Raw genomic sequence first — 20,676 nt, 5'->3', positions numbered from 1 at the left:
CCTGGGTTGTAGCTTCACCAGGTTGACACCTCATTTTGAGGTATGCCTGGTGCTGCTCCTGGCATGCCCTCCTGCACTCTTCATTGAACCAGGGTTGGTCTCCTTGCTTGATGGTAATGGTAGAGTTGGGGCTGTGCTGGGCCATGAGGTTATAGATTGTGGTTGAGTACAATTCTGCTGCTGCTGATGGCCCACAGTACCTCATGGATGCCCAACTTTGCATTGCTATATCTGTTCGAAATCTATCCCATTTAGCACGGTGGTAGTGCCACACAACATGAAGGAGGGTATCCTCAATGTGAAGGCGGGACTTCGTCTCCACAAGGACTGTGCGGTAGTCACTCCTACCAATACTATCATGGACAGATGCATCTGCGGCAGGCAGATTGGTGAGGACGAGGTCAAGTATGTTTTCCCCTCTTGTTGGTTCCCTCACCACCTGCCGCATACCCAGTCTAGCAGATATGTCCTTTAGGACTTGGCCAGTTCGATCAGTAGTGGTGCTACCAAGCCACTCTTGGTGATGGACATTGAAGTCCCCCACCCAGAGTACATTCCGTGCCCTTGCCACCCTCAGTGCTTTTTCCAAGTGCTGTTCAACATGGAGGAGTACTGACTCATCAGCTGAGGGAGGGCAGTAGGTGGTTTCCTTGTCCATGTTTGATCTGATGCCGTGAGACTTCATGGAGTCCAGAATCGATGTTGAGGACTCTCAAGGCAACTCCTTCCCTACTATATACCACTGTCCCGCCACCTCTGCTGGGTCAGTCCTGCCAGTGTGACAGGACATACCCGGGGAATGGTGATGGCAGTGGCTGGGATATTGTTTGTCAGTTATGATTCTGTGAGTATGACTATGTCAGGCTGTTGTTTGACAAGTCTGTGGGACAGCTCTCCCAACTTTGACACGAGCCCCCAGATGTTAGTAAGGAGGACTTTGCAGGGTCGACAGGGCTGGGTTTGCCGTTGTCGTTTCCGGTGCCTAGGTCGATGCCGGGTTGTCCGTCCGGTTTCATTCCTTTTTATTGACTTCGTAGTGGTTAGGTACAACTGAGTGGCTTTGCTAGGCCATTTCAGAGGGCATGTAAGAGTTAACCACATTGCTGTGGGTCTGGAGTCACATGTAGGCCAGACCAGGGAAGAACAGCAGATTTCCTTCCCTCAAGGACATTTGTAATCCAGATGTGTTTTTACAACAATCGACAATGGTTTTATAACCATCATTAGACTAGCTTTTAATTCCAGATTTATTAATTGAATTCAAAGTCCACCTTCTTCTGTGATGGGATTTGAACCCATGTCCCCAGAGCAATACCTGGGTCTCTGGGTTACTAGTCCAGTGACAATACCACTACGCCACTGCCTCCCCAAGGATCAGCTGAGCAGGCCAGTCAGTTTAACCTCTGTGGTGGGAAAGCTTTTAGAAACGATAATAATTAACAAAAATAACAATCATTTGCACAAATGTGGATTAGTTTAAAGAAACTGGGTCTGTTCTCTTTGGAGAAGAGAAGATTAAAGGAGATTTGATAGAGATGTTCAAAATCATGAGAGGACTGGACATAGTAGATAGGGAGAAACTGTTCCCATTAGCTGAAGGATCCAGAAGCAGAGGACACAGATTTAAGGTGATTTAAGGCGAAAGAACCAGAGACGACATGAGTAAAAACTTTTTAACGCAGCGAGTGGTTAGGATCTGAAATGCTCTGCCTGAGTGTGGTGGAGGCAGACTCAATCGAGGCCTTCAAAAGTGAATTGGACAATTATCTGAAGAGAAAAAAGTTTGCAGGGCTACAGGGAAAAGGCAGGAAAGTGGGACTAGGTGAGTCGCTCTTGCAGAGAGCCGGCACGGACACAATGGTCAGAATTTTACCAGCCATCCGATGTCGGGAAGGCCCGGCTGCATTTTACCGGTGACAGCGAGGCCTTGGTGCGACCCTCCCCGCCCCCCCCCCCTCCCTCCCACGCCGCTCGGCGGCAGAGCCTTCATCTAAATATGCTAATCGTATTACAAATAATGAATAAGCACTTGCCCGGTAGCAGCAGCCGTCCTACGTCGATATTCCAGCCACTGGCCGGAACTCCCATTCGGCAATCCAAGGTGTGACATTAGGAGGTGTGGGGGGGTTGTTGGGAGTGAAATTTGCAGGGGAGCAGGGAAAACTGCTTTGCTCGATTTGTGGGGAAGGTGGGAAGGGGTTGAGGGTCAAAGGTGCTGAAGTTGGGGGTGAAAGTTCGGTATATTTAAAAACTGGTTTTCTGGAGGGATAGGTCATTTTATTTATTGAGAACTCAGTTGGCAGGGGGAGTGGGAGAGGGGATTCAAAGTTTAAATAAAATTTTATTTCCAGTTTTGGTTCACCTGTCCCTTTACTTGTGGACAAGGATAAGAGTAGTCCTCGGGTGAAGGTGCTAAATTGGGGGAAGGCTAATTATCACAATATTAGGCAGGAACTGAAGAATTTAGATTGGGGGCAGCTGTTTGAGGGTAAATTAACATCTGACATGTGGGAGACTTTCAAATGTCAGTTGATTAGAATCCAGGACCAGCATGTTCCGGTGAGGAAGAAGGATAAGTTTGGCAAGTTTCAGGAACCATGGATAACACGGGATATCGTGAGCCTAGTCAAAAAGAAAAAGGAAGCATTCGTAAGGGCTGGAAGGCTAAGAACAGATGAAGCACTTGAGAAATATAAAGACAGTAGGAAGGAACTTAAGCAAGGAGTCAGGAGGGCTAAAAGGAGTCATGAAAAGTCATTGGCAAATAGGATTAAGGAAAATCCCAAGGCTTTTTATACGTATATAAAGAGCAAGAGGGTAACTAGGAAAAGGGTTGGCCCACTCAAGGACAGAGAAGGGAATCTATGTGTGGAGCCAGAGTAAATGGGCGAGGTACTAAATGAGTACTTTGCATCAGTATTCACCAAAGAGAAGGACTTGGTGGATGATGAGCCTAGGGAAGGAAGTGTAGATAGTCTCAGTCATCTCATTATCAAAAAGGAGGAGGTGTTGGGTGTCTTGCAAAGCATTAAGGTAGATAAGTCCCCAGGGCCTGATGGGATCTACCCCAGAATACTGAGGGAGGCAAGGGAAGAAATTGCTGGGGCCTTGACAGAAATCTTTGCATCCTCATTGGCTCCAGGTGAGGTCCCAGAGGACTGGAGAATAGCCAATGTTGTTCCTTTTGTTTAAGAAGGGTAGCAAGGATAATCCAGGACATTATAGGCCGGTGAGCCTTACATCAGTGGTAGGGAAATTATTAGAGAGGATTCTTCGGGACAGGATTTACTCCCATTTGGAAACAAACAAACTTATTTGCGAGAGGCAGCATGGTTTGTGAAGGGGAGGTCATGTCTCACTAATTTGATTGAGTTTTTTGAGGAAGTGACGAAGATGATTGATGAAGGAAGGGCAGTGGATGTTATCTATATGGATTTCAGTAAAGCCTTTGACAAGGTCCCGCATGGCAGACTGGTACAAAAGGTGAAGTCACACGGGATCAGAGGTGAGCTGGCAAGATGGATACAGAACTGGCTCCGTCACAGAAGACAGAGGCTAGCAGTGGAAGGGTGCTTTTCTGAATGGGGGGATGTGACTAGTGGTGTTCCGCAGGGATCAGTGCTGGGACCTTTGCTCTTTGTAGTATATATAAATGATTTGGAGGAAAATGTAGCTGGTCTGATTAGTAAGTTTGCGGATGACACAAAGGTTGGTGGAGTTGCGGATAGTGATGAGGATTGTCAGAGGATACAGCAGGATATAGATCGGTTGGAGACTTGGGCGGAGAAATGGCAGATGGAGTTTAATCCGGACAAATGTGAGGTAATGCATTTTGGAAAGTCTCTAATGCAGGTGGGAAGTATACAGTAAATGGCAGAACCCTTAGGAGTATTGACAGGCAGAGAGATCTGGGCGTACAGGTCCACAGGTCACAAAGTGGCAACGCAGGTGGATAAGGTAGTCAAGAAGGCATACGGAATGCTTGCCTTCATCGATTGGGGCATAGAGTATAAAAATTGGCAAGTCATGGTGCAGCTGTACAGAACTTTAGTTAGGCCACACTTGGAATATTGCATACAATTCTGTTCGCCACACTACCAGAAGGATGTGGAGGCTTTGGAGAGGGTACAGAAAAGGTTTACCAAGATGTTGCCTGGTCTGGAAGGTATTAGCTATGAGGAGAGGTTGGATAAACTCGGATTGTTTTCACTGGAATGACGGAGGTGGAGGGGCGACATGATAGAGGTTTACAAAGTTATGAGTGGCATGGACAGAGTGGATTGTCAGAAGCTTTTTCCCAGGGTGGAAGAGTCAGTTACTAGGGGACATAGGTTTAAGGTGAGAGGGGCAAAGTTTCGAAGGGATGTGCGAGGCAAGTTCTTTACACAGAGGGTGGTGAGTGCCTGGAACTTGCTGCCGGGGGAGGTGGTGGAAGCAGGTCCGATAGCGACGTTTAAGAGGCATCTTGACAAATACATGAATAGGGTGGGAATAGAGGGATCTGGACCCCGGAGGTGCAGAAGGTTTTTCTTTAGACAGGCATCAAGATCGGCGCAGGCTTGGAGGGCCGAATGGCCTGTTCCTGTGCTGTACTGTTCTTTGTTCTTTAAACATTTAAATTTACCCGGAGGGCTTGAAGCCCTTTTAAAAACGGCGCCTGCGTGGTGGCGCCGGACACTATTGCCGGGGCCGCCCCATCAACGTCATTGAGGGCAGCAGTTCCACCCCCTCCATTTAAATGAGCCCCCGCACTAAATATGGGGTCTCAGTGGCGCGCAAGTCGAGAATGGCAGTGAGCTTATAAAATTCAGTCCAATGTGGCAGGTGGCTTTCTCCTCTGCTGTAGACATTCTCTGATTCTATGATGAAGCAAGCAACTGTGTATCTTGTTAGAGCAACAAGGTGAAGGGTTTGGGTGGTTCCCACTGTTCAACTCCCACCTGACTGCAGCAAGTGATTTTTGTTATTGGGGTTTAACCCCTTTGTGCTTTACTTGTCAAATAAACAGACAGCAACAGGTTTCCTTGTAGGTTTAAAACAGAAAGTCAATTATTTATTGATCGATGCGCCTTTTCCTGAAATTGTTGCAGCCTCATCCACTCACGTAGAACCATAGAAAAGTTACAGCACAGAAAGAGGCCATTCAGCCCATCATGTCTGTGCTGGCTGAATAAACAAATCACCCAATCTAATCCCACCTTCCAGCACCTTCCATAGTCTTTCAGGTTACAACACTTCAGGTGCAGATCCAGGTACTTGCTCAAGAAGAAACCGATAGAGGGGTAAAGGGGGAAGAGGTTTTCAGGTGAGAAAGGGTTTCAGGGTTCACGGTATTCTCTTGGAAGTCAGGTTCTTGTTGGTTGCAGGCCTGAGGTGTTTGTAGATTTCTTTTGGATAAAAGTTATTTTTGAAGACAGAGGATCACTTCCAATTTCACTGCTGCATACGTTTAAAATGTAGAATTTACAGCAGGGCGTCTCCCTTATGGCTTGCTGGATTTTTTCCCAACCCTTAGCTGGACAAGCTGTTTGATGCTTCTTTCTGGGTGTACCCCTCTCACTTTAAGGACTGCTTTTTTTTAAGGTTAAAACGTTTGTCGCATCATCTCCTGGTAGAAGACACTGTGGTCTGTTCCCCACTGTGATCACACAATGGCCCAGGATGAGAATCTGGTTATGCTGTTTTAACTTCATATCTTCTTTGCTTCAATAGAAGTCTTTCAATTCAGGAATGTTTCAGGATGGGTTTAGGGTGGCTGCAATTGACACCTCTTAGCTTTGAAGGTATTATTTGTTCTAAACAGACAATGCGGCAATATTCAAATACACGTGACCATCTTTTGCAGCATTATCCATTTTCTTAAGGCAAAGTCAATTTTTATTACTCTTCAGTTTTAGTCCATAGGTTTTCATCTTCACACTTCTCGTAAGCATGACAGTCTCCTTAACCAATCAGATTGAAGGATTGCAAAATACTCAGCGTAATGTATAAGAAGGAAGTATAAATTAGAGTGGGTCAATTCAATGGCAAATGAGGTACAGAATGAGAAATAGCAAGGAAAAATTGGATTGAGAGAGAAAAAAGGAACAAGGAAAAAGTAGGATTAAAAACTTGAATTTTAAATCTCCCTTGAAGATATACATCTATATAACATACAAGATGTATAAAACTTGAAGGAATGAGACTTCACACATGTAATTAATTTTCAGTGCTACTGAGGTGTATCAGTAATTAACACTTAGCACATCAATAAAAGAATGTGATAACTAATCTAGGCTTAATTAAATACATGTGAACCTTAAATAACTCCGAATCAGGCTCCTTGTGTCACTTTGGACCAGCTCTAACGTTCTGTGGCAAGTTCAGTTCATATCTACTGTGCAAGTAGAAACTTTATGCGACTCGATGCAATTGAAGAATGAACCAGACTGCAGAATCCAGTTTCTGTGAAGCCAGCAATGGGGTGATGCATCTTAGGCAGAAACCTTTGGTTTCCATGTTTAATGGTGCATCTGCCCTCATTTGAAATTGCTGTAGCGTTTGTATATGTATAATGGTGAGCAGCATTAGTCGTTCTCTTAACAGATATGAGCCAATAATTCCATATAAGTCATATATGTATAAATTGCTTTTCTTTGTAGGAGACAAATGAAGAGAAGTTGTACAAGATTGCTAATGAGCTACTGCTAACAGAAAAAGCTTATGTCAGCAAACTTCATCTCTTAGACCAGGTTAGTGGTGAATTTGTGCAGTATTTATTTTTCCTGCCCTTTAGAAGCATGCTTACAACTGTTGCTTTATTTATCTGATTATCATATTGCTGTTTGTGGGATCTTGCTGTACACAGATTGGCTGTCTTATTTCCTACATTACAAGAATGTCTACACTTCAAAAATACAATTGGCTGTAAAGCACTTTGAGATGTCCTGAGGAACTGAAAGGTGCAATATAAATTCAAGGTTTTTTCCCTTTTTTTTATAGTTCTTCAACTAAACACTTGGGATAAAACTCAAGTTCCCAGGAAATGTTTATTTCAGAGGTGCACCTTCATGTAATTTTGTTAGTGTCATAAACTACAGAGTTAAAAAAAAAAATTTCTTTTCGATTTCTTCATTTTAAACTTGCAAATAAAAGTGAACCTCATTTTCCTTTAATGGTTTGTGCATTTTTTGACTGCACAGCTTATTATGCAGTGCAGGAAGAATGCAATATGGAAGAAGAGCTAACTAGCGAGATGCAACTCAACTCCCATTTTTTAATATAAAAGCAAAATACTGCAGATGCTGGAAATCTGAAATAAAAACAAGAAATGCTGGAAGTACTCAGCAGGTCTGGCAGCATCTGTGGAGAGAGAAGCAGAGTTAACATTTCAGGTCAGTGACCCTTCATCAGAACTGGCAAAGGTTAGAAATGTAATAGGTTTTAAGCAAATAAGCAAAGGGGTGGGGCAAGAGATAATCAAAGAGAAGGTGTTGATAGTGTAAGACCACGGAGAATAATTGACCAGAAGGTCATGGAGCAAAGGAAAACTGTATGTTAATGGTGTGGTGAAAGACAGTGTGTTAGTGCAGAGAGGGTGTTAATTGACAGAAAAATGAACAGCCTGGCCCCAATCACAAACATGAAAAAAAGTGGGTAGGCACAGTAGAAACAAACTAAACAAACTAAAATAAAATAAACAAAATAGAAAAAATAAAAAAATAACTAAAATTAAAAATAAAAAGGGGGGCCCATCATGCTCTGAAATTATTGAACTCAAAGTTCAGTCTGGCAGGCTGTAGTGTGCCTAATCAGTAAATGAGGTGCTGTTCCCCGAGCTTGCGTTGATGTTCACTGGAACAGTGCAGCAATCCCAGGACAGAGATGTGGGCATGAGAACAGGGGTGTGTGTTGAAATGGCCAGCAACTGGAAGCTCGGGATCCTGCTTTCGGACTGAGCAGAGGTGTTCCGCAAAGCGGTCACCCAGTCTGCATTTGGTCTCCCCAATGTAGAGAAGACCACATTATGAACAGCGAATACAGTATACTACATTGAAAGAAGTACAAGTAAATCGCTGCTTCACCTGAAAGGAGTGTTTGGGACCTTGGATAGTCAGGAGAGATGAGGTAAATGGGCAGGTATTACACCTCCTGTGATTGCAGGGGAGGGTGCTGTGGGAGGGGTAATGGAGTAGTAGACTAGGGTGTCGCAGAGGGAACGATCCCTTTGGAATACTGATGGGAGGGGGGGGAAGACTCATTTGGTAGTGGCATCACGCTGGATGTGGCGGAAATGGCAGAGGATGATCCTTTGGATGTGGAGGCTGATGGGGTGGAAAGTGGGGACAAGGAGAACCCTGCCGCAGTTCTGGGAGGGAGGGGAATGGGTGAGGGTAGAGGTGCGGGAAATGGGCTGGACACAGTTGAGGGCCCTCAACTGTGTCCGGCCCATTTCCCGCACCGCTACCCTCACCCCTTCCAGAACCGTGACAGGGTTCCCCTTGTCCTCACTTTCCATCCCACCAGCTTCTACATCCAAAGGATCATCCTCCGCCATTTCCACCACATCCAGTGTGATGCCACTACCAAATGCATCTTGCCCTCCCCTCTTCTGTCAGCATTCCGAAGGGATCGTTCCCTCCACGACACTGACCTGAAACGTTAACTCCGTTTCTCTCTCCACAGATACTGCCAGACCTGCTGAGTATATGCCTTTTTTTTTAAGTTTAATAGTTATGATTGCTATTGTTTGACTCCTGCTGGAAAGCAGATGGCTGAAAATAGAACTGAGTTCATGTGATCTCTTAGCCCTAGTGTTTGAATAGCCTGCTGAAATTCCCTGATGAGTGCTCACAAACGAAGAATAAGATTATCAAGAGGACAGCCTGGGCCCATGGAGCTATACCACAACAAGACTCAATGCACTCAGAAGAGAAACTTGGTGGGGTGGGGGAATGAGAGAAAAAAATGGAGAAACTTTAATGTCTATCTTAAAACAAATTCCTAACTAGGAGTGAACAATAAATGCAAATGTGAACTCACATTTTGGGCATTTTGAACGTTTAAAGAGATGTTTAATAGTTCACAAATACAGACCTGTAAATGTGATTGGGGTTGGCATAGCATCATTGGTAATGGAGGATAGAGCAGCTGTTGAGACGATGGATAAAAGAGCAAAGCTGTCTGAGTAGAAATTAGTAATAATTAAGGCAGCAAAATAATATTTGGCAACTGCTGTCAACCACCAGCTTAAATTGAACAGTAGTTTAGGCAAGCGCGAAGGACAATTTAATTGTGACAATCGCAGGAATCTTCATTGTGCCTGGAGGTAATTGGCCAGACAAGGAACAATTTTCCAGAGATAATCAGTGGTTGTTAATATCGGGTAGATGTTATGTTGGATTTAAGATTTAGCAGCTCATCAGAACAGACTAGTAACCTGCAAGCAGTATGAAGACTTGAACTGTGGTGAGCTTTATATGGTTACGTTTGTGTGACTTTGTGATCTTCTGTACCTATGAGAGCACTGTAATCAGTTTCAAATGTTCCTATTTGTGATATCATAATGGCACTCAGAAGTTTTAAACACGGTACCTGCTCCGAGGCAGCCTCTGATTGGAAATTGAACTTGGAAACATAGAACATTTACGGCACAGAGGGAATCTCTTGTATCTGTGCAGGCAGAAGAAAGGCTATCTGACCTAATTCCACCTTCAAGTTCTTGGTCCATAGCTCTGTAGATTACAGCACTTCAAGTGGATATCTAAGTAGATTTAAATGTTATCAGCGTTTCTGCTTCTAACACCAGTGGGGAGATGGTAGCATAGTGGTAAGATCACTAGACTAGTACCCAGACATGAGTTCGAATCCCACCACGGCAGATGGTGGAATTTGAATTCAATTAATAAATCTGGAATTAAAAAGCTAGTCTAGTGGTGATCATGAAGCCATTGATGTAAAAACCCATCTGGTTCAGTAATGTCCTTGAGGGAAGGAAATCTGCTGTCCTTATCTGGTCTGACCTACATGTGACTCCCATATGTGGTTGACTCTTAAATTGCCCAGCAAGCCATTCAGTTGCATAAAACCTCCCCAAAGCCGAAGAAAGGGAATCAAACTGGATGGACCACCCAGCATCAACCTAGGTACCGGAAATGACAACGGCAATCCAGCTCTGTCAACCCTGCGAAATCCTCTTTACTAACAACTGGGGCTACAATTGGGAAAGCTGCCCCACAGACTAATCAAGCAACAACCTGATATAATCATACTCACCGAATCCCAGACACGGGATCTCTGGGTATGTCCTGACCCACCAGAGGTACTCGCGAGGGAGTTGCCTTCGGAGTCTTCAACATTGACTCCGGACTCCATGAGGTCTCATGGCATCAGGTCAAACGTGGGCAAGGAAACCTCCCTGCTGATTACCACCTACTCTCCCTCGGCTGATGAATCAGTGCTTTCCCATGTTGGACACCACTTGGGTTCAAAGTGTACTCTGGGTGGGGGACTTCAATGTCCATCACCAAGAGTGGCTGTGTAGCATCATTACTGGCAGAGTCCTAAAGGACATAGCTGCTAGACCAGGCCTGCAGTAGGTGGTGAGGGGAAAACCTACTTGGTCTCATCCTTGCCAATCTACCTGTCGCAGATGCGTCTGTCTGTGACCGTATTGGTAGGAATGATGACTGCACAGTTTTGTGGAGACGAAATCCCATCTTCACATTGAGGATTCCCTCTATCATGTTGTGTGGCGCTACCATTAAATGGGATAGATTTTGAACAGATCTAGCAACTCAAAACTGGGCATCCATGAAGCCATGTGGGCCATCAGCAGCAGCAGAGTTGTATTCAACCACAATCTGTAACCTCATGGCCCAGCATATCCCCCACTCTACCATTACCATCAAGCAGGGGACCAACCCTGGTTCAATGAAGAGCACAGGAGTGCATGCCAGGAGCAGCACCAGGCACACCTCAAAATGAGGTGTCAGCCTGGTGAAGCTACAACACAGGACCACTTGCATGCCAAACAGCGTAAGCAGCATGCGATAGACAGAACTAAGTGATCCCACAGCCAGCGGATCAGACCTAAGCTGTGCAGTCCTGTCACATCCACTCGTGAATGGTGGTGGACAATTAAACAACTGACTGGAGGAGGTGGCTCCACAAATATCCCCATCCTCAATCCTGAGGGAACCCAGCTTATCAGTGCAAATGACTAGGCTGAAGCATTTGCATCCATCTTCAACCAGAGGTGCTGAGTGGGTGATGCATCTGGAAGTCCTCCTGAGGTCCCCAGCATCACAGATGTCAGTCTTCAGCCAATCTGATTCACTCCACGTGAGATCAAGAAAGAGCTGAAGGCACTGGAAATGCAAAGGCTATGGGCCCTGACAACATTCTAGCAATAGTACTGAAGACCTGTGCTCCAGAACTATCCACGGCCCTAGCTAAGCTGTTCCACTACAGCTACAACACTGGCATCTACCCGACAATGTGGAAAATTGCCCAGGTATGTCCTGTCCACAAAAAGCAGGACAAATCCAACCCAGCCAATTACCGCCCTATCAGCCTACTCCCAATCATCAGAAAAGTGATGGAAGGTGTCATCAACAGCGCTATCAAGCGGCACCTGCTCAGTGACCCTCAGTTTGGGTTACGCAGGGCCACTCAGCTCCTGACCTCATTACAGCCTTGGTTCAAACATGGACAAAAGAGCTGAACTCGAGAGGTGAGGTGAGAGTGACTGCCCTTGATGTCAAGGCAACATTTGACAGAGTAAGGCATCAAGGAGCCCTCGCAAAACTGGAGTCAATGGGAATCGGGGGAAAACTCATCGCTGGTTGGAGTCATACCTAACGCAAAGGACAATGGTTGTGGTTGTTGGAGGTCAATCATCTCAGTCCCAGGAAATCACTGCAGGAGTTCCTCAGTGTAGTATCCTAGGCCCAACCATCTTGAGCTGCTTCTTCAATGACCACCTCTCCATCATAAGGTCAGAAGTGGGTGCTGATGATTTCACAATGCTCAGTTCCATTTGCAACTCCTCAGATACTGAAGCAGCCCATGTCCATATGCAGCAAGACCTGGACAACATCCAGGGTTGGGCTGATAAGTGGCAAGTAATATTCACACCACACAAGTGCCAGGCAATGACCATCTCAAACAAGAGAGAATATAACCATCTCCCCTTGATGTTCAATGGCATTGCCATCACTGAATCCCCCACTATCAACATCCCGGGGTTACCATTGACCAGAAACTGAACTGGACCAGCCACAAAAATACTATGGCTACATGAACAGGTCAGAGGCTAGGAATTCTGTGGTGAGTAACTCACCTCCTGTCTCCCCAATGCTTGTCCACCATCTACAAGGCAGAAGTCAGGAGTGTGATGGAATGCTCTCCTCTTGCCTGGATGGGTGCAGCTCCAACAACACTCAAGAAGCTCGACACCATCCAAGACCAAGCAGCCCGCTTGATTGGCACCCCATCCACCACCTTCAACATTCACTCCCTCCACTACAGATGCACAGTGGCAGCAGTGTGTACCATCTACAAGATGCTCTGCAGAAACTCACCAAGGCTTCTACGACAGCACCTTCTAAACCCACGACCTGTACCACCTAGAAGGACAAGGGCAGCAGATGCAAGGGAACACCACCATCTGCAAGTTTTCCTCCAAGTCACACACCATCCTGACTTGGAACTATATCACAGTTCCTTCACTGTTGCTAGGTCAAAGTTCTGGAACTCCCTTCCTAACAGCACTGTGGGTGCACCTACAACCCAAGGACTGCAGCGGTTCAAGAAGGCAGCTCATTACCACATTCTCGAGGGCAATTGGGGATGGGCAATAAATGCTGGCCTAGCCAGTGATGCCCACATCCCCCGAACGAATTGTTTTTTTTAAAAAAAATACCCTTTCAGGCAGTGAATTCAAGACCCTCACCACCCTCTGGGTGAAAAATTTCTCCTCAACTTCCAAGTTATCCTTCTGCCAATTACTTTAAATCTAAGCCTCCTGGTTATTGAGCTCTTTGCGAAAGGAAATAGTTTCTTCCCATCCACATTGTCTCGGCCCATCATAACTTTATGCACCTCAATTAAATCTCCCACCAGCCTCCTCTGTTTCTAAGCCAACATCATAATGAGGGAAAACTGAAAGATGCCAGTAACTATTAGCATTTCCCTTTTATAATAATGGTGGATTTGAAGCCATTCAGTAAAATAAATATATATATCCTTTTATTAAAACCATCTGTATTTCCAATTGGAATTTTTTTAATGAATCTTCTTAGACGATTTTCCTCTGCTTTTAAATACTTATATTATCCCATTAATGAAATAGTTTTCATAGTTGGAGATAATAAAGTGTATTCTAATCAGTGGAACCATTTGTTTAAAGAAAATGTTTAAAGTATAAAACATTCTTGACCTTTGCCTCACAGCAGTTGCCTAGGTAGCATTCACATCATCTGCAGTTGCACAGCAACCCAACCTTTTTTGAAAAAAACCTCTGTGTCTAAATATTTACAAGATAAATTTTGAAGTGTGGTATATACAGAATATATTATGAATCCCTCACAGAATATATATCTTCTTGCCCGTGTCTGTAAAATATTTAAAACCACCTGCTTTGTGGAAACATATTGAACTTTTCATTTATGTAGCCTATATATGAGTATAATTAATCAAGACTAGTTCTTTATTTGATTTGTTCTGTAGGTTTTCTGTGCTAAACTGCTAGAGGAAGCCAATAGCAAGGGATCCTTTCCTGCAGAGGTAGTGACCAAAATCTTCTCCAACATTTCATCCATTTACACCTTCCACAATCAGTTCTTGCTGCCAGAGCTGGAAACTCGCATGAATCTGTGGTAAGTCTTCAAAATCTTTTTTGTTTCTTGTTTTTGTTCCCCATTAAAGTTAACAAAGATTTAAAAAAGAATAGCTCACTTATTGTATGTAAGAATGTAGTATAACTTTGTAATTTATTTTCTAATGTGGAAGTACAGTGTACAGTATAGGAGATGTTGAGCTTTCCTGGGGGAGGAAGAAGAGTTATAGATATCTCCTCTCCCAAAAGCATTGGCTCTTGTTGGTGTAGGGTCCACAGATACAAGCAGGCCCCTGGGGCTATGCCAAGTGGAAAGTTTACATGCACAATACTAAACAAAGAGTGTTTGCAAAATGTTCGACCATGTGGGAAACATCATGGGAGCAAAATTGTGTCCTCGCCAATATACGTGCCCTCCCTCCATGATGGTGATCAGAAACAGGAGCTTTGATGGATTTTTGTTTCACACCCCATCCTGCTCTCCTTCCCAAGGCGTTCTGCCTAACTCGAATGCCCAAATGCTACTTGGGTAAGATCGGCTAACTTAAAACAAACTAGGGATCACACCTCCAGACTTTTCTAGTTTGTGTGGCTCAGTACCACACACCAAGCAACTGAGGGAGCTGATATCTACCTTCATATTTGATTTTGTTAATATTGCGGTTTGAAGTGCTAAATATAAACTAAAGATCTTGGATGCATGATGGGTGTAAGATATAAAAACAAACATCTGGATTTGACCAGAGCTGTCTTAATTTTGACGACCCATGCCAGTGTCCCAACTGAGTGCTCTGTGATGTTTAAAGGGGCATTTCTGCTGAGGGAAAATGCTTATGGAAGCTAAGTATTGTTTTCGTGACTTAATGATGTAATTACAATACAGCTGCAAAATTACAAGGCAGCAATACAGTGTGTGAGCACAAATTGGGATTAGATGTGTCAAATGGTGCACAATTTGTAAACGAGGCAAAATAATGTCATACAAGGAGACTGCGTTGCTTGTCAGTGTCAACCTTCTAATGAAGGAAATGTGATAAATTTGCATTGTTTAGGTCACCTGTACCCACTACTCCCCTCACCCATGTAATCTGGGTGCATGATCTATTTTTGTTCTTTTATGAACATATTCGGTATTACTAGGACTTTACTGGTTTGTCTGGCAGCGTGAAACTTTGTGTCCCCTACAATCTGGAATGCACCTTTGCTTTTTTTTGCACAATACTTGGGCAAATGATGGTGAGACTTAAGGCATAATTTTACCTGCCAAAGGGAGGAGGGCTTGGTGGGGGGATTAAATCCACGAAAAGTGATGTCGGACTGGGAACCTGACATGATGGTGGTTTACAGGTGAGAGGGGAACGCCTGTGCAACTATCTGGTAAGTCATTGCAAAATGCAGACAGGCAATTGACTGAATTTAACTTGGCATTCTGGCTTTAGCAGCCAGTGCACAGATCTTACGAGCTGTCTGCAACACACCAGGGTCAACAAAGCAAGAGCACAATGGTGAGTGCTACTTCAGTGAAACTGATGGGCTGGGAAGCCTTCAAACATAACACTTAATAGCTGCAGTCGTGCCTAGGTGAGAAGCTGCTGCTTATAGCATTTCCCCTGAGAGTGTGCTCTCACTGTATAACAGGTGATTTCTAACTTCTTGGAAGTCAGTTCATCTGTCTTGGACTTCACTCACCTTGATCTGCTGTCAGCATTCACTGCAGCCTGGGAGCAACTTGTGCAGCTCTACCTCAGACCTCTGATCAGGAACAAGAGGAGCCACACCAGCTGTCGCCTTCTCAGCCACATGCTGCCTGTCCTGGACTGAAGGGATGGATACAAGAAATCCAGCTTGAAGGAGGTGAGAACTCCAACACAATGCTCAGTTCTCGACGTGTGAGCACCAGTGCCTCAGGAGGCTCAGGCTTTCATGACAGTTCATTGCTGACATCTACAGCCTCTTGGAACATGACCTCCTTTCCAGTGGACCAGAAGGGCGTATATTACCAATGGCTGACAAGGTGGCCATCACTGGAGACACCTCACTCATCCCCCACCACCACCATCTCTGTCACCCAGGTGGGAAAGTAAGCTGTGAGTCAGTTATCTGACTCTCCCTGGAGTTCTGCGTGCTCTTCTCCTGCATTGAAATAAAGCAGAGTTGTGAATGTGAGAAATGGATTGTGTTGGGAAGAGAAAATGACAGCATTTGTGGAGGGTGACTGAGGCTTGGGTGTGAGATAGCGCAAGGATGAAGGTGAGTTGAATGTTGACTGATCAGATGAGAATGTGAGAAGGCATCTGTTGGAGCTGCACTCATCCAGGCAAGTGGAGATTATTCCATCACACTCCTGACTTGTACCTTGTAGATGGTGGACTGGCTTTGGGGAGTCAGGAGGTGGGTTACTTGCCACAGAATTCCCAGTCTCTGACCTGCTCCTGTAGTCACCGTATTTATATGACTGGTCAATGGTAACTCCCAGGATGTTGACAGCAGGGGATTCGGTGAAGGTAATGCAGTTGAATATCAAGGGGCAATGGTTAGATTCTCTCTTGTTGGAGATCGTCATTGTCTGGCACTTGTGTGACACAAATGTTACTTGCCACATATCAGCCCATGTCTGAATGTTGTTATGCCATTTGCCTTTCCTGTCTGCCTAAGGTCCTTGAACCATTAGGGGCACTGTCTCACATATGTATCAATAACATAGATAAGAGGATTGAATGTAATACATTCAAGTTTGCCAGCAATACAAACCCAGGTGGGAAAGTAAGCTGTGAGGAGGATGCTAAACGATGTAGACAAATTAAGTGAGTGGGCAAGAAGGTGGCAGATGGAGTATAATGTGGGGAAATGTGAAATTATCCATCTTGATGGGAAGAATAGAAAAGCAGAATATCTTTTAAAAGGTGAGAGACTAGTAAATGTTGGTATCCAGAGGGATCTGGGTGTCCTTGTACACATCACAAAATTAACATGCAGGTACAGCCCCCTTCCTTGATGCATCTCTGATAACTAACAAAGCGATTTCAGCCCTACATGCCTGGTGCAAAATAGGCGGGAGGGTGACTGCAAGAAGTCTATTGTTTCTAGTGCAAGTGCAACCATGGCAAGAAACTTTAATGAACCAATATACTGCACTCCACAGCATTTATGGTTTAAAATTTGCTCACAAAATATGTGTGAATATGAATTCATGAGAATACAACAAAAGAAAAATAAACTGCAGTTTACCAAGGAGGAAGTAAATAATGTTCATTTGATTCATTATGGTTTGAATTAAGTAATTTAGCAGTAAATTATAAATTTACTGGCGTTCTTGTATTTAAACTATTTAATTAGGATACAGATCTGTATTTAAAGTGCATAATTTATCACACGCATTTCTGTCTTCTCTTGCTGATAATTGAATATACTTGGAATTTCCATCAGATTATATGCCTTCAATGCACACCGTTTCTCTCAGTATGAAGCCGTGATAATTTTGATCTGCATGACCATCAGTGATGCAACAGAAATGTTGCTCACTAGAAATATTGGGCTGAATTTTACAGACCTCCTGATATCAGGTTTCGTGGCAGGGAGGGTCTGGAAAATGCCTCTGTGAGTGGCTCTCCGCACATTCAGACGTCGGGAGGGCCCGGCCCGATATTACCAGCAGTGGCGAGGCCTCATAGCGGACACTGCCCCCCCCCCCACCCCGTCTCTTGGCGACGGGTCCACAATTTAAATGTTTAAATAAATTAAAATAAGCGAATGAATTAATCTCTCGTCGCCTCCTGATGTCCCGCGGCGATCTTCAGCCTGGCAGCCAGCACTCCCGCGCCTTCAGATCCCCGTCCGGGCAAACGAGGCAGAACACTTGGCGGGGGCGGGGAGGTATGTTTATCAGTGTGGGAGGATGGGGGGCTGTCAAATTAGCGTCTTAGGTGTAGGGGATGGTGGGAAGGGTTGTAGTTGAAAGTTTGGGCGGGGAAGGTCAGATGGTAAAGCTAAGTGATTTGGGGGGGAAGGGAAAATTAATTTAATTGTTATTGGAGGATGGGAGAGGGGCAAAAGAGATGGATTTATTTTAATTCCATTTATCTTTAAATATTTAAATTTCCCAATAGGGCCGACACTCCTTTAAAAATGGCGTCAGCGTCTGCGCACAGGCAGCTAACGCCATTGCTGGGGACGGACAGCCCGCCCCCTCCATGTTATTGGGGTGGGCAGCCCACCACGGCTATTTAAATGAGCCACCACACAGAAGATTGTGGTGGCTCTATGGCAAGATCGGCGGCAAGATTATAAAATCCAAACCTCTGTTTAACTTTTGTACCAACAGAGTTTTACTTTTGCCTTCAACAGCTCTTAACACTCTCTCTATATAGCCCAAGTTTGTACAAACCGTCAATCTACTCCCATATCTAGGAAGGCTCTTCCAATATCTTATTTTTACTCTGCGACAAAATACAACTAATAGTTGATGAATTGATCTACAATCACCTGAGTTCTGTCTTTCTGTTTTATTGGTTTTACTGCAGACAGACTTAGCCCTCCTAAGCTCAGAGTGTTTTTTTTTACATGTTCCTCCTCTCCTCATTCTCACCATCTTGGAATCAAGATTTATCTCCCACTGTTCAACTCAAATTCATTCTTTTGCAAATACTGAAAACTCTGGAACTCTTAACTTCCTCATTTCCTTAGTAGTACAGGCATCATTAAAACTTAAGTTTGGCATCAATTCATCACAGTTTCCTGCTTTTATTCTTTTCTGTTTTTCCATGTTCTACACATATGTGGTACTTTTTGACACTTCTGAAAGATGTTATCAGGTACCATACAAATCTCTTTTACTCTTTTTCTCTGCCCTTTCCTTCCACTACTTTGGTCCTCTAATTTTTCAGCTAGATTCCTCAATTTAAAAAAAGATTATGTTTTGAGAATGTGGTGGAGGCAGGTTCAATTGAAGCATTCAAAAGGGAATTAGACAGTTATATGAAATGGAAGAATGTGCATGGTTATGGGGAGAAGGCAGGAGAATGGAACTGAGGGAGTTGCTCTTAGAGAGCCGGTGCGGACACGGGTCAAATGGCTGCCTCCTGCGCTGTGACGATTCTTTGTGATCGCCTTAAGAGTGATGCCCCTTAAGAGCTCAGTATGCTAATGAGCCAAGTACCAGGATGTAGTCATGTGACTCGAAGCCCAGGGTCACTCTGCAGCTGTAACACTCAGACAAAGGTTCTGTAAATAGTTTGCTCTGTACTGTATATAATAGTTTAGCTGTTAATAAACCTGTTTGAGATCTTCATAACATCTCATTTATGTTGCATATGTCCCTCTTTTATAAAATTGTCATTTTACATAAGGTATCGTGTTGAATCTGTAAGTGGTTTTCTTCTTGAATTCACTGTTTGGGGAATCAAAAGCTTGATCCACATGCTAACCTTCCATGACACAACACATTGGAGGCCCAGTGCACTGCGCTGTGGACTCGGTCATTGTTCATAAATGTAATGCTTCAATTTATCTCCTGTAGGAATACTACACCACAGATAGGGGATATTTTGCAGAAATTAACCCCATTTCTGAAGATGTATGGCGAGTATGTGAAAAACTTTGAAAAGGCCATGGGACTACTGAAAACGTGGATGGGCAGATCACCACAGTTCAAAGCCATTGTCGAGGAAATTCAGGTAACCAGCAAGGAGTGATGCAACTCCATAATTACAGGCATGAAGAATATCTTAAAGTAAAACTCCTATATTTAGACATTATCTCCATCACATTTAATACAAACTGAGTATAAATACTATAGCAATATTTACTTTTTAAAGTAGTAATTGTAATATCAAATATCTGTTGCGATGTTTGAACTTGTGGCAGAACCTAAAGCAGCAAGGTTTAGACAATTTCATACGCTTTGACAGAACAATGAGTTTTTATTCATTCGCGTACATATTTTATTGTGCATGGTGATCATAACTTTGGATGCTTCACAAATAGGGAGAAAAATGGACTCTGATCCAGGGAGGGAGTGATGAGGATAAGTGACTAAAAAATTAGGGGAGTGGAGTTTGTGCTGAAGGTGATGGTTTCCTCCTTCATCGTTTGCTCTGTTTCTTTCTCCTTTTGCTTCATTGGTTGCAGAGATGGACCAATGAACCCAGTTGCCCTGTTGTCATCACCGCACCATTATTAATTTGTGGCACAAATATAATACAATTTGAATGGCACATTAAGCAATTCACTGCACAGCACTCAATGTGAGATGCAAAGCTTCAGCAGTTTCCGGGCCGTTGTCTTGGGTCATGATAAGCTTAAATAAATGCAGTGACTATGAAAGCAGGGCAGAGGCTCTGCAACAACTAGCTCACTTCCTGTGCCTCAAAGTCTCTCCTCCAATTGCAAGACAGCTGTCAGGAGTGTGTTGGAATACTCATCAACTACCTGGATGGATATAGTTGCAATCACTTGATCAGCTCTCCTGCATCATAGCTGGGTCAAAATCATGGAATTCCCTAACACCACCATGTGTGTGCAGTCACTACAAGGACTGCAGTATGTCAAGCAGAAGGCCTACCACCACCTCCGCAGGGAAACCAGGGATGGGCAATATATTGGCCTTGCCAGTGTCACCCTGCATCCCAAAAACAAATTTTGTTACCCCAGTTATCTTGGTGCCCCTGGGCTACAAGGTCATTGGAATGCTTCCATTGTTCTAGCTATGATCAAGTAATTCAGCACATGTAAAAATCAGACTTGATACTGTTTCATATCTATAGCCTATTTTCAAACAGCTACAGCTAATGACTTTTAGTTTTGGCTTCTTATTTATTTTTGCTTTTCTCTTTGTGATGCTAGCTTTTATTCCTGCATTT

General features: G+C 44.0%; 1 protein-coding gene across 1 annotated transcript in view; it reads left to right on the top strand.

Moving 5' to 3' along the window:
• LOC137379663 (FYVE, RhoGEF and PH domain-containing protein 4-like) overlaps nt 1-20,676 on the top strand; it is a 372,218-nt gene that overhangs the window by 293,334 nt on the left and 58,208 nt on the right. Inside the window, 3 exon segments of the mRNA XM_068050821.1 lie at nt 6,642-6,731; nt 13,711-13,859; nt 19,335-19,491. Of these exon segments, the coding sequence (XP_067906922.1) occupies nt 6,642-6,731; nt 13,711-13,859; nt 19,335-19,491 (396 nt within the window).

Source organism: Heterodontus francisci, chromosome 18 (assembly GCF_036365525.1).
Source record: "Heterodontus francisci isolate sHetFra1 chromosome 18, sHetFra1.hap1, whole genome shotgun sequence".
In the NCBI taxonomy this organism is placed as follows: domain Eukaryota; kingdom Metazoa; phylum Chordata; class Chondrichthyes; order Heterodontiformes; family Heterodontidae; genus Heterodontus; species Heterodontus francisci.
The sequence above is the reverse complement of the archived record's forward strand: the minus strand, read 5'-3'. Positions and strand labels throughout refer to the sequence as shown.